At 42.6% G+C, this 12,591-nt stretch overlaps 1 protein-coding gene across 8 annotated transcripts in view; it reads right to left on the minus strand.

The window, feature by feature from the left end:
• Positions 1–1,074: 1,074 nt before the first annotated feature.
• Positions 1,075–12,591, minus strand: part of LOC125330790 (multiple epidermal growth factor-like domains protein 6) — a 190,882-nt gene continuing 179,365 nt past the window's right edge. For 3 of the 8 annotated variants that reach the window (XM_048314411.1, XM_048314410.1, XM_048314408.1), the window contains 6 exons: positions 12,409–12,537; positions 10,085–10,213; positions 9,662–9,790; positions 8,870–8,995; positions 6,188–6,316; positions 1,075–5,792 (listed from right to left, as the gene is read on the minus strand). In XM_048314411.1, coding sequence (XP_048170368.1) covers positions 5,713–5,792; positions 6,188–6,316; positions 8,870–8,995; positions 9,662–9,790; positions 10,085–10,213; positions 12,409–12,537 — 722 coding nt within the window. In that variant the 3' untranslated portion in view covers positions 1,075–5,712. Of the gene's footprint in view, positions 5,793–6,187; positions 6,406–8,869; positions 8,996–9,661; positions 9,791–10,084; positions 10,214–12,376; positions 12,538–12,591 lie in introns of those variants that run through there. The other 5 variants (XM_048314409.1, XM_048314412.1, XR_007205705.1 and 2 more) reach the window with 5 other exon arrangements.

A 12,591-nucleotide genomic window follows, 5' to 3' on the forward strand; every position in this document is an offset into this window, starting at 1 on the left:
TAGCTGCCCCACACCTAGTTGGAAATAGATGGTTTTTAAGGTCCCTTCCAACCCAAACCATTCCATGATTTATAAACATTTCAAGTGCTGCAGAGGCATGGATTTTTAAAGGTTTAAAACACAGATCAATGCTAACTCTGCAGAGGTTGAGAATATTACAGTTTAATATTCCATGTCTAGTTTTTGATCAGCTTTTAACAGCAATCTGAGAGGTTAATAGCAATAACATCTTCTTTGAATAGCTTAAATATGGCTACTAATAAAGAAATTACCGGGTAAGTTGTAAGGATTATGGAATTATTTTTAGAACATATGTCAAAAAGACGACAAACCAAATGAACTTAATTATTCTGTTCCTTGTTGAAAACTGCAGGAAGAGTGAAGTAAATCACGCAAGACAGAACCCTGCAGTATTACACAGCTCAATTCAAACTCTTTGCCCTGAAATTTAAAAAGGAATCCAAGCCTGCTCTCCCAGAAAGCAGCAAGCCAGAGCTGTCCACTTTTTCTGACAGCTCGATCTACCATTCTCCCTTTGTTACACATTTTGAATTCAATTTAGCCTGCTACTTCCAATTAACCAGCAGACTCTTGTTGCATTATTTGGCATTAGGCAGGCACATGTGTTCCTTCAGCCCCTGCCAATGTGAGAAGACAATACCCTGAAGGTGAACCAGGCAAGCTGTTGGCAGAACTGGGCTCTGGGAATGCCCAAGCAGGCGATGGGAGGCTGCAGGTGTGTGGTTTCAAATGCCTTTGAAGTGCTCTGTCCCAAGTCTTCCTGAAATGTTACACTGCATAACCATCCTCTTCCAGCAAGATTTATGCTGTGTTTTGAATATTTCTAATACTCTGGAGTGTGAGTGCCAGAAAGCTCTATTTGTCAGGCTCGGACACTGGCCAGGTTGCCCTGGTCAGGGATCATACACAAACCCGTTTGGGCACAGGCCATTCTTTATTCTATACAAACTCCTAAAAGCAGGTGTGATTTCAGCCTGTTTGCTCTGAATGTGAAATAGTTCAGTAGAATAAAGTTTCCTCCACAACATAAGCCCGTTGCTTCAAGACTAGCAATAAGGGAAAAACAAGAACAAGTTTTAATCACATGTTTATATAAAAAAACATCAGCATCCTTTCACTACAACATGTCTACAACAGAAAGCACAGTACAGATCTGAGATACATCCCACACATTCCTTGAAGAGGGGTTACAAATTCACAGAGACATAATATTGCTATGCAAGCGCTCATTAAAAGCAATAAAAAGAACAGAATGAACAACTTATGCTCTACAAGGCTGAGATTTGGTGTTTACTGCTGGAAATTGCTTTACAGTGTCAGAATTTAAAGCTGTGACCTTGCAAAAGGATTACTGAGCACAGTTGCAGCCCGTGCACGGAGCTGCTCTCTCAGCCACAGGCCAACCTGAAGGAAAAGTCCTTCAAAAACTGATGACTGAGAACGTTTCTAGTCTAAAGACAAAAATATTAACATGAGGATGGGAGGATGGAGGTTCCATGGTCCACCAGCACTCTCAAAGGTTGTTCCTAAGCTTTACTTTGCTCTGATAAGAAGCTAAATTCTAACAGAGTCGCTGTTTGATCTGCACAATGAAGCCACGATGGCTCCCAAATGTGTCTTTGTCTCTTCTGGGAAGGACATAAAGGTATTATTTCCATGTTTGTCCCGTTGGCAACTCCTGACACTATGCTGGTTATTACTTACACAAACAGAAACCTGCAGCCAATCAAAATAATATGGTTGGCAAGGAATCTGGGCAAACTTTAATAGCTATGGTTCTTCAACATAAAAAGGATAAAAGTAGAATAATAATTTTTGGCAGGGGAAGTGGGGAATTTTTAAAATTCTGATTGTTTTCCTATGAGGATAGTGTTAGTGAAGTCTAACTTAAAACATGTTGTCCTGGTTTCATGAATTCTCAGCGAGCGAGATTCTGCTGGGCCCACTGAGTTACACTCAACTCCTTCCCACTCAGACTGAAGTTATATCTGGAATACACAAGGTAAGAGAGGGGGATTTGGCACAAGAACTGCATGGCTGAAATAATTCCAATGTCTTTCTGAAAGGAGTTATCTGGTGTGTTACAGAGGAATACACAGAGCGCTCTCTTCAAGGAAGTGTAATTAACTTCAGCCTCCTGGGAAATGGGGAGCCAGCAAAGGCCTTCACCAAGAGGAACATGGACATCAATTTAACTATAAACCCCATTTTCACTGAATTTTTCACTTTCATTTTCAACAGGCCCCAGTGCTGTGGTCAGGACTGTATCAGCCTGACATTCTTTCACTGGAATCTGATGAAGCAAATAAGCAGAGTTGTATTAATTTAGTAGCAACTACACTCACCTGCCACAAAATTAACCTCTGGAAAAGCTGATGTAGTCAGTTTTCCATTTAAAAATTCCATCCTGTCTAATAAAGACTATTTTGTAGGCAAAGAATTAGGTAAATGTGTTAAACCGTAGTAAGGAGCAGAATCAAAACATTAATATCACAAACAAGCAAACTCCCTTAATTAATAGTTAATAATGTAAAGCTGTGGCTCTTCTAGAAAACAAAATCCTGTAACATTTTCTCTGCCTTATGAAAAAGAGCCAAGATAAGACATTTCAGCTACCCCAATCAAAATTCATCTCTTAATGTTTTTGAAATCTCTAATTCTGATTTTTACCTATATATGACTGTACTTCATTTTGAAACAGAAGTCATGCAGAACCACAAATCAGAATAGTCTGTTTGATGGCACTGAAGTGAATTTCTTCCCCCAAGGTAATAACAAAAAGAAGCCAAGAAGCATTTTGAATATTGCATATGTAGTGGTTTGTATGAAGTGGCATTTTTTGATTTAAAAAAAAGTTTGCTGAAAAATTTCCCAAAGCAGATCTACTTGGGCCTCTAATTCATTGGCTCAGGCTCAGTATCAGTCACTTAAAATATGTGTTTCATCATGTACCTAAAATCGTGACATCCTTTAAAAACACTTAATACAAAAATCTTTTATTTCCTTATACTACATATTTACAATTCTGTTATCAAGGTACTGTGGAAAATGTAAACAAGTATACACAGGTGTAAATAATATGGCTTGAGAAAGGTTTCCCCTCAGATTAGCTGCTCAAATCACATGCCAGTCTACAAAAATAAGAGAAAAACAGTACATTTGATACATTCTGCTGTCTGACAGCAGTGTAAAGGGTTTTATGCATGAGCTGCTGAGTAACCACACCACTCTCTGGGCAGCTGTCCATGAACTGGAATGTCTGATGTCTGGAATGTGGCCAGTAGAGAGTCACTGAGGTAATGGGGTGTCTTCAGAAGAGAAGACCAAGGCTGTAGCCAACTACCCCATGGGGGCTGTGGGGGAGAGGAAGCCAAAGGCTCCTCAGAGATTCACACTGAAAGGATGAAAAGCAGTGGATCAAAGATGAAACTCAGGAAATTCTGATTAGAAACCATGAAAAAAAAAAAGATCATGAAATCTTCACTGGGACAGGTTCAAAGTGGTGGTGGGATCTCCATCCTTGGAGATATTCAGAACTCAGTGGGATGTATCTCTGGAATTTGACTTGAACAATGAATCTCTGACCCATTTGACTCTGAAGCTGACCAGGCTTTCACGGGAAACTTGGACCTTCAGAGGTTTTCTACAACTTTACTCACTCAGTGATTCTACAAAAAGTCTTGAGTACAGTGTGACACTTGCACTACTTTGTAGTTTGGCTCTGCAGTGAATACGGAGTTACGATCAAAATATGTCAACTGCTCAACTGGAATTGTTCTTCTCCAGCAGTTGCTAAGATTGTATCTCATTGTCTCACAGGAGATTGACCTTACAGGTTCCAGTTCAGTGAAATTGCCCCAAGTTCACATAATTGTAGGATCAGACCCAGGCCTCACACCTCCAAAAGAACATTTGAAATGTCACTGCCTTGCTGAGAGTCACACGCTTCTGGGACCATAACTTTGCCACATTTACATTGAATGAACTTTCCAGTGACATTCATTGAGCTCTACAGAAGAAATTAAAAGGGACCAGCATCAGCCCCAGTGATTTTCTGGCTGAAAGCACAGTTAGTTAATTAATTTTGACACATTCACAAATACATTTACTTTCAACACCTATGAACTGATGAATAACAACAATAAGACTTCCACGAAGCTTGGAAAACACCTCCCAAATCTGTATTGCTTCCCATAGATCACAGCTTGAAATTAACTCCCAGAGGAGCAAGTGCCCCTTGCTTTGGCCTGGACAGTTACTGACTGCAGATGTGTTTAAGAGCTGAGACAAACTGTGGGGGAGAATTGTTACCTCACCTTCCCATCCAACCCCCTGGATCCTGCTTCACCAACTCATCCCTTACCCAACCACAACAACAAACATCTCTACAAATCCCAAGTTACCATCAATTATTGTCGTTTTGTCTCTTGCAAGACAAAAACCTGCTCTTGGAAAGCTGCAGTTTGTTCTGGTGACTGAATGGAGTGTCAGCACAAGAGCTGCAACTGCCCATACTCTGTGTCTATCATGGTCCTGACACCCCTTCTTAAGTGCACTTTTGATACAGTCAGAATCAAGTGGTTACTATATAGATTTTCTCACTCCTAACCTAAAGAGAGGTATAAAAAGGCACTGTGAAATCTTTTAGCCTGGCTAACTCAGAGCATTAAAATACAGAACATAAACTTGTTTATAATAACACAGTTCTATATCAAAGGAAAACCAGTCTAAACAGACAAAATAGCACCAAAATGTCTTTGTTCTACAAAGTGGCCACCAGCAGCTGTTGAATGGTATCAGGACTGTTGCAAGATGACTTTAGAAAAAAAAAAGGCTCAACAAAACCACAAAATCCAGAGAGATTATCTTTAAGCATCTCTCCTTGCTTACTACCTGCTTTCTCCATTCAAGATAAAACCTTTTCTGCATTAACAGATACTGTTTGATGAGAAGTGCTGCACAGTTTGACAAACCACTGAGAAATTCATCTGGTAAGATGTGAGAACATGGAATGCCAGGGGAGTCTGGCAGATGACACCAGGCTCTTTGGAAGGCAGATTCAGACAGAGACCTTCCAATCAGTCAAACCACACCAGAAATGCAGAAGATGCTCTTAAATAAATTAACAACTTATTGAGGACTGTGGCAGATTCTTCTTCAGCTGCAAGTTCAAAATTAAACTTTGTGCTTCTCTCGAACACACAGTGTTATTCAAAGAGGAATTAACTTGATGAATCCCTCTAGTTTCTGTGCAATGTGATTTTGCAGTGAATCTGTAGAAGCTTCATAATCTGTGGAACACTCTTTGAACTTGGTGCTGGTTGTCAAGTGGCTTTAGAAAGTCCCTGATACAGAGCGTGGCTCATTCCATGGTGATGTGTTACGTGCTGCTTACCCTGATACTCTTTGGAGCTGGTCTGATTAAAAACATGTCCAGGCTTTCAAGCAATGGATTATATTAATATCAGAAAGAATGTCCAGAGTAGATTAATGGAGGGGCAAGAGGCTAGGAATGAGCACATGAAACAGATTCAACTTTTTAAAAGGATCCAGCTACTAAATGGCCTCTGTAGTCTTCCATGAGAAGTGTGAATACTTCAGTACAATTCAACCTGAATTGAATAACTGTTTTCATATCCAAATTCAAATACCGTCTGTGCATATAAAACAGTTCATTTATTAGTCCAAATGTTACTGTTGTAGAGCTCTTGGAAAAATACTCCCTCTTTCTTGAGTTTGTTCTTCATAAAAGGAAAGCTTTGGAGGGCCACCTAGAGAATTAAGTAGAAACATGGTTTCAGGTCCATATAACCTAATACTGAAATATTATATAGATTATACAATTTACACTTAAATAATTCAATAAATGGTAGTCTTGAAAAGAAGGTAGAGGAGGGAGTTACAGCAGCCTCCTCACAGAGGCAGAGAGCAGGCAAAACAGCAAAACACCTCCAAATCAGAAGGTTCCCAAAAGTTTTTCCTAAACGGAAGGAGTTGTGATTAGCTACAAGTGAGAGGAGACTTGCCCTCAGTATTGTATTTCACTAAGAAGAGAAATTATCCAAATAATCCAATGGGTTGACACTCCCATCCAAACCGAGCACCTCCACAGGCCCCATGTGTTTTACTCTGCGAGGAAAGGCTGCACCCTCCCCAGCCCAGTTACCTTCTCTGCAGGTTGGCCCCATCCAGGAGGCTGGGCAGGCGCAGTTCCCATTGTAGGGATTGCAGCGGGATCTGCCGGCACACTGGCACCGCAGGGAGCAGCCGGGGCCGTACCGGTCTGGCCTGCACTCTGCAAGGACAGGAGGGTTTGGGAGAGGGGGAACACTGCCTGGTAGTCTCCCTCTTCTGTGGATCAGGAAGCTGCTTAGACACCTACATCTGTTAGCATTAAAACATGACATTTTGGAAAGTGCGGCAGCCGTCAAGTTTCGTCTGCCACATGCTCTGCCCAAGCTGCAGCCCAGCTGTCCTGAAGAGGTTCCCAGAATGGAAATCATTACTGGTGTAAAAACAGGGGCCGACAGCCCAACAGGGAACATCTTGGGATCTGCTCAGGAAAGTTGCTGTCAGCATCCTGGATCCACACTATCTCCTGCCCCTGTCTCTCCTGCATGGCTGGGCTGTCAGTGTGCGCTGGCCAAGAGCCTTCCCTCACAGAATGTGACACTGAGAATTAATCCATTTTATAGATAGTCATGTCTTGCTCTGATTGCACAATTCTGCTGCCTCCTGGCAAATCAAACTCACAAAAAAAATCTCAATTCCAAATGCAAATATGTTTCATACCTAGGCTGCTAAATCCTCACTGCAATTTTTTATGCATCAGAGGACGGGCAGGAAAGGAAAGTGAGCAGCAGGGTCACAAGGCAGGGTGTAAAACACTGAGAAAACAATAGCCCTCTCTCCCTCACCTCGCTGGAAAACCCTGTAACCAGGGAATTTGCTTTCTCCCACGAACACCCTCGGGTAAATAAAGTCCTGCTGAGCCCTGCATCAGCTGCAGCCCCAGCACATGGGAGAACTCGCCCCGTGCGCTCCGAGCTTGGCCTTTTCAATTAGGAAATGTTATGAGAAAAGGTCTCCCCAAACACCTCTGGACCTGATTTTAATTTATGTAATACCACATTTTCATGTTAATAACAATGTGTATTTAAGACATCTGTTTGAAAGTCTGCAATGTTAATTTACTACAGAAAAAGAACGCCCATAAAAGTCTGTTATATTCTCTCTCTTTTTTTTTTTTTTTAATTAACATTTTGCCTGTTTAATGGGTGCTTTACCAGAGTTCAAATTAAAATCAGGCCTTTTATCTTTATGGCTGCTGCACAGTCACAGCTGCTCACAGTTATATCACAGATGAACTGAGCCTAATTGAAAATAAAAATGCAAATAAAACCTACCCCATAACAGCTTTTCATGGATGGGGGCTACCCTAGCTGATTTAAGAAACATAAAAATGACTCACAGAGTTTGCAAGGAGGAAAACCTCAATTCCCATTTTTGGTGCTGAGCTTCCCCCTTGCGTTCCACTTCTGCCTAAAATTTTCCTGGAAGGGCCCATGGACACCCAGTGCTGTGTGGCCAGTGAGGGTGGCTCATGTCCCCACTGGAACAGTGCTGCAGACTGGGAGCTTCATCTCCTGACCACAGGACAGTGCACAGAGGGAATCAAATGCTTTTCCATTGTAGTTTGTTTTGGAGGTTGCACTAAGGCTTAAGCTCACAGCAATGTGTATTAATAACAGCCTGTTCAGATCTACTTCCTGCCTCATCCTAGAACAAAAGCAGAAATAATATTCCCCCATTGTTCCAGGGGCTCAGGAGGATTCTGGCTCCTGGTGTGAAGCTCCACAGTGGCACATGGATGTTCACTCCTTTTACCTTGTTTGTCACAGCACTGGGCTCACAAATGTCTTCTGACACTCAGTTAAACCACTGCAATTCCTTCTACTCCGGTGATTACCCAGAAACTGCTCCACCATAATCACAGAATCCTAGAAAAGCCTGGGTTAGAAGGGACCTTTAAACTCATCTGGTTCCAAACATGGGCACAGGACACTTTTCACCAGACCAGGTTGCTCCCAGCCTGATCCAACCTGACCCTGAACTATGATCAGAGTCAGAACTGTGACCAGAGACTGGCTCAGGAATCTGCCACTGCTGCCTCTCAATCCTGCACCCACCCCACCAGGGTACAGCACTGGAGATGGTTTTCCCCACAGGAAAAATTTATCACCTATTTTTATATCCCTGTTACAGAAGAATTCTGCTCCTGTGGGCCAACACACAGCCCAAATGCCTGTGCTGAAAAGCGGGAATTACATTTGGGTTAAAAGTTCCTGGGCTGCTGCTGAAGTCCAGGGGCAGGCACAGCTGCTGTAGCTCCACTCCCCCCACCTGTAGGGATTCCATCCTGCTTCCAGAGGAAGCAAATCCAGAGCTGGACATACATTTGCACTGGATTGAAAAGGGTCACAAATGTCTGTGTGACAAACCAGACACTGGAGCCCTTGGTGCCCATCTGCACCCTCTGCAGTCTTCCCCACTACATTTGCAAAACTTCTTGGTCATTCTTCCCCAGCCTGTGTTCTCCAAAACTCAAGGCCAATGACATTTTACAGCTGACCCGTGAACAGTTTTCCTATCAGTGTATCAATTTAAATATTGATTAAATCAAGAGGTACAAGCCTGCTGATAAAGGTGTCGATAACCCCAAAGAGCAATTTTCTACAAACAATGTGTTCTTGAACACCAGCAAATGTCCTTTTACAGTTATTCTGAGACCAATAGGTCAGAGTGGTTTAACTATTCACAGTCCAGCCCTTAAAAATATCTCCCTTACCGATGTCACACTTGTCTCCAGTCTTCCCAGGTGGGCAAAGGCACTTCCCAGTCTCTGGATCACAAGGAGCACCTCCACAGTCACACTGATGCTGGCACCTCTCACCAAACCAGCCCCTGTCACAGCCTGACAGCAAGAGAACCCTTTAGATGCACATTTGAATGGCAAGATGTACATTAAACCCAGAGTTTTCCCAGGATGTGTCTCAGAGGAAAGCTCATAAACTCTCTGCTGAAGTCAGTGTAAATGCCAAGCTTAATCAAGAATAAAACATAGTGGAATGGGCATAATATTTATATGAGTTCTCCTTCTGTTGGGGTCATCTAATCGAACTTCTCAAAGGTATCTGTAAATCTGTCCCAGAAATGTAGCTGGCACTTATTTTTATTTTTAATTAGAACTCTCTAGAAGACCTCTCCATAACACTCGACAGGTCTAACATGCACCTATTTAATAATCTTATTTGGAGTTTTAGAAGCAAATGTAGAATCAGTAAAAGGGACTTCTTTTTAATAAATGGCATGTGGAACTCATTGCTGCAAGACATCATGGAGACCAGGGCTTTCACTGTATTAATCAGAACCAGATTAGTTAATTTATAAGGGAATGGGAACACCCAGCTGTACAACAGGAAATCCGCCCCAAATTCAATGTTTCAGGACATTCATTAAGCCCAAAATATAGAAGAAGTGGCTCCCAACAACTATTTCAGTAATTATGTGAGGTTTTTTGAGCTCTGTTTTCGGTTTTGTTTTTCTGCTTTTGGTTTTGCCATCAGAGGGGCACCAGTACCTTTTTCACAGTGAACACCGTGATAACCCAAAGGACAAAGGCACTGTCCTGTCACTGCATCACAGCTCGCTCCATTTTTACAGGCACAGGTGTGAAGACAGCCCAGCCCATAAAATCCAAGGGGGCACCCTGAAAAAGGAAGTATAAAGTGAAGAAGGTTCATGAAGAAAATCATACACACCATTAAAGTCCTCTGTATTCTCTGTGACGTTCTCTGGCAGCCAACAAAAAATGACATTTACCCTTAACTCTAATAATGCCATGGGCTTTTAAACTTGTACCACCCAGCATCAGAGACATGCAAGATCTGGAAGCAGCTGGGTGATCTGGGACATCCCCAGAATTTTTACTGAACCAGGAGGTGTTTCTTGACTACTCTGAAGCCCCAAACCTGCGACAATCACCCCGAGTGCCTCCACTTACTGTGCTCACAGGAGTGGCCGTAGAAGCCCTCGGGGCAGTGGCAGCACCCTGTGAACCTGTCACAGGTGCCATTGTGCTGGCACAGGCAGTCCAAGGAGCAGCCAGCCCCATACTTCCCTGGGAGACATTCTGCTGGCAGGACATGGACAGAAAAACAGACAAACAATCAATCAATCACTGACCTCACCCAGAAAAGCTTGTTTGTGATAGATTGCATTGCTGAGAAACGATGCCTGGAGAACAGTTTGCAGACCCAAGAATATTTGTTATGGAGACACAGGGTTTCTGCACAACTGTCATGCATTTACATACTCTGGTGAGAAATCTTTTGTTATATAGATGTTTGAACAGTGATTTCCTCATACTTTTAACAGTCTGCCTTATTCAATTTGTCTCTTCACAGACTCGATGCTGAACCTGCACCACGTGTTGTAAAGCCATGTAGCGCATGGCATAAACTTTATTTTCTTTTTTTTTCTTTATCTACAGCAATATTTTCTTTTAGGCACTTAAAAAGCGTGAAAGAAAACATGAAGCTTTTCCTCCTCTGTGTTATCATTGGAGTTCACACTATTTGAATTCCCAATAAAACCAGGAGGATCTTTTTCACACATAGCAACAGTCTTTCCATGTATAATGAGCTATCTGCTTTTACAGAACTAAACACGTCTCAAATTACTGAAAGCCAACTCATGCAGAAGGGACTGTGCCAATATAATTAACCTCAGCATCATCTCTGAATAAGTTAACTTCCCACTACTGGGATAATTTGAATCTGGGCAGACAAACTTAAACGAGCGTGGCCGTCCAAATAATCAGATTGAGAACTCTGCAAATGCCAGACAGGATCTTCCAGGGACATCATATCTAATCTCTATTAAAAGGATGCCTGATTAGCTGTCTTTGATTTCCAGTCACAACACACTCAAGCCCACACTGCTGTTGAGATCAAGACTCCATTTTCCAGTAATTTCACTCCCTCTGTCAAAAAATAAATAGTGAAGCTCTTTCTAGTAACACAACACACAGTCCCTTATGTGATGTGTGCATGTCTGCCCCCATGCTCCACTCCAGAGACGTTTTATCTACGAGATACACCCACAATCCACTACTCCATGTGGTGTGGGGACACCTGCACCATCCTGCTGAGGCTCAGCAGCCCCAACACAGACTGTGGGTGACTACAGAGATTTTCAGGAACAGACAAATGGAGATGAACACAGGTGGCCTTTGCAACACCAGGTCAGCCAGATACTGGTAAACTGCAAGTGTTTTAGAGCCTGTCCACAGAGAACATTCACTGTCCACTGAATCCTCACAGGATTCACACTGTCAGTAGCTGCATCTTTCCCTTCCTCCCTGCTCCTCCTCTGCACACAGATGCACGGTGGGGCTCTGAGTCTCCTCAGGTGCAGAGTGAAAAAACTGAGTCTCAGAATGCTGCTAGAAGTGTCATTTCTAGAGGACACTTTTACATAGGGACACTCTCCTGTAACAACCAGTTCTTGGTAAAGATACATATGGAATTTGAGGTGAATATTCTACAGGTGTCAGGGACAGAAGTGCTGTAAATGAGGGCCTGGGAGGGTGTTGGGGAGCTTGAACCACGGCAGCTATGATTGAATGATGATTTTTGTCTTGAATGTGAACTCAGAACTAACTACTTATATTTCATACCAATGAACTTGTGGTTTCCTGAACATTTAAGTCCATAACTATACAGATATCTCTTATCTACAGAGAGAAAAGGGAACACAGAAATGCAGAATGGTTTTTGGAGATGGACAGGACAGCTGTTAGAAGAGACTACTCTGGGCTGTCAGGAGGGATTCTGGAGGAACATATGAGCTTATTCTGTTAGTGTGCTTTGCCTTGTGTAAAGGACAGCTGTCATGCAGAAGTAAGGGTAAGACAGCAGGACAATCTCAACTGTTTCAGACAGATGTCAGAACATCTGGAAGTCAAAACATGGCAAGTTCAACTCCAGTCCTGAGTCAAATGGAAGAGAAGAACACAACCAGTGATAAGGAAGACATAGGTTTCTGCTCCTCTGAGGATCACAAGGAAGAAGACAAAACCCAACATTCCTATGAACAAAAGAACACAGAAGTTGGACAGGAGAAGAAATAACAGAGTGAAGAAGAAATAAGGAGTGTGCAAGGGAATTCATGAGCAGGACTTGTGAGGAAACTGTCTTTGAAAAAAGACCTGAAGCTCTAACTAGGAGCAGTTCTGAAACTGTCTGTCCTTGTCTGTGGATGGTGGGGACACTGCAAACCCCAGCTTGAGTGTACAGATCCACTGCCATCGAAGCAGGAAATCACCTTTCTCACAGGATCTTCCCATCCAGCCGAGCCCGCAGGTGCAGTTGCCATCCACGTGGTCACAGATGCCACCGTTCTGACACGTGCATGTCAGGTGGCAGTTGGGGCCATATTGTCCCTGGGGACACACTACAGAGAATTAACAAAGTTTGAAAAAACCCAAAAATCAGCACCCCAAGAAAA

Source organism: Corvus hawaiiensis, chromosome 10, assembly GCF_020740725.1.
Source record: "Corvus hawaiiensis isolate bCorHaw1 chromosome 10, bCorHaw1.pri.cur, whole genome shotgun sequence".
NCBI lineage: Eukaryota > Metazoa > Chordata > Aves > Passeriformes > Corvidae > Corvus > Corvus hawaiiensis.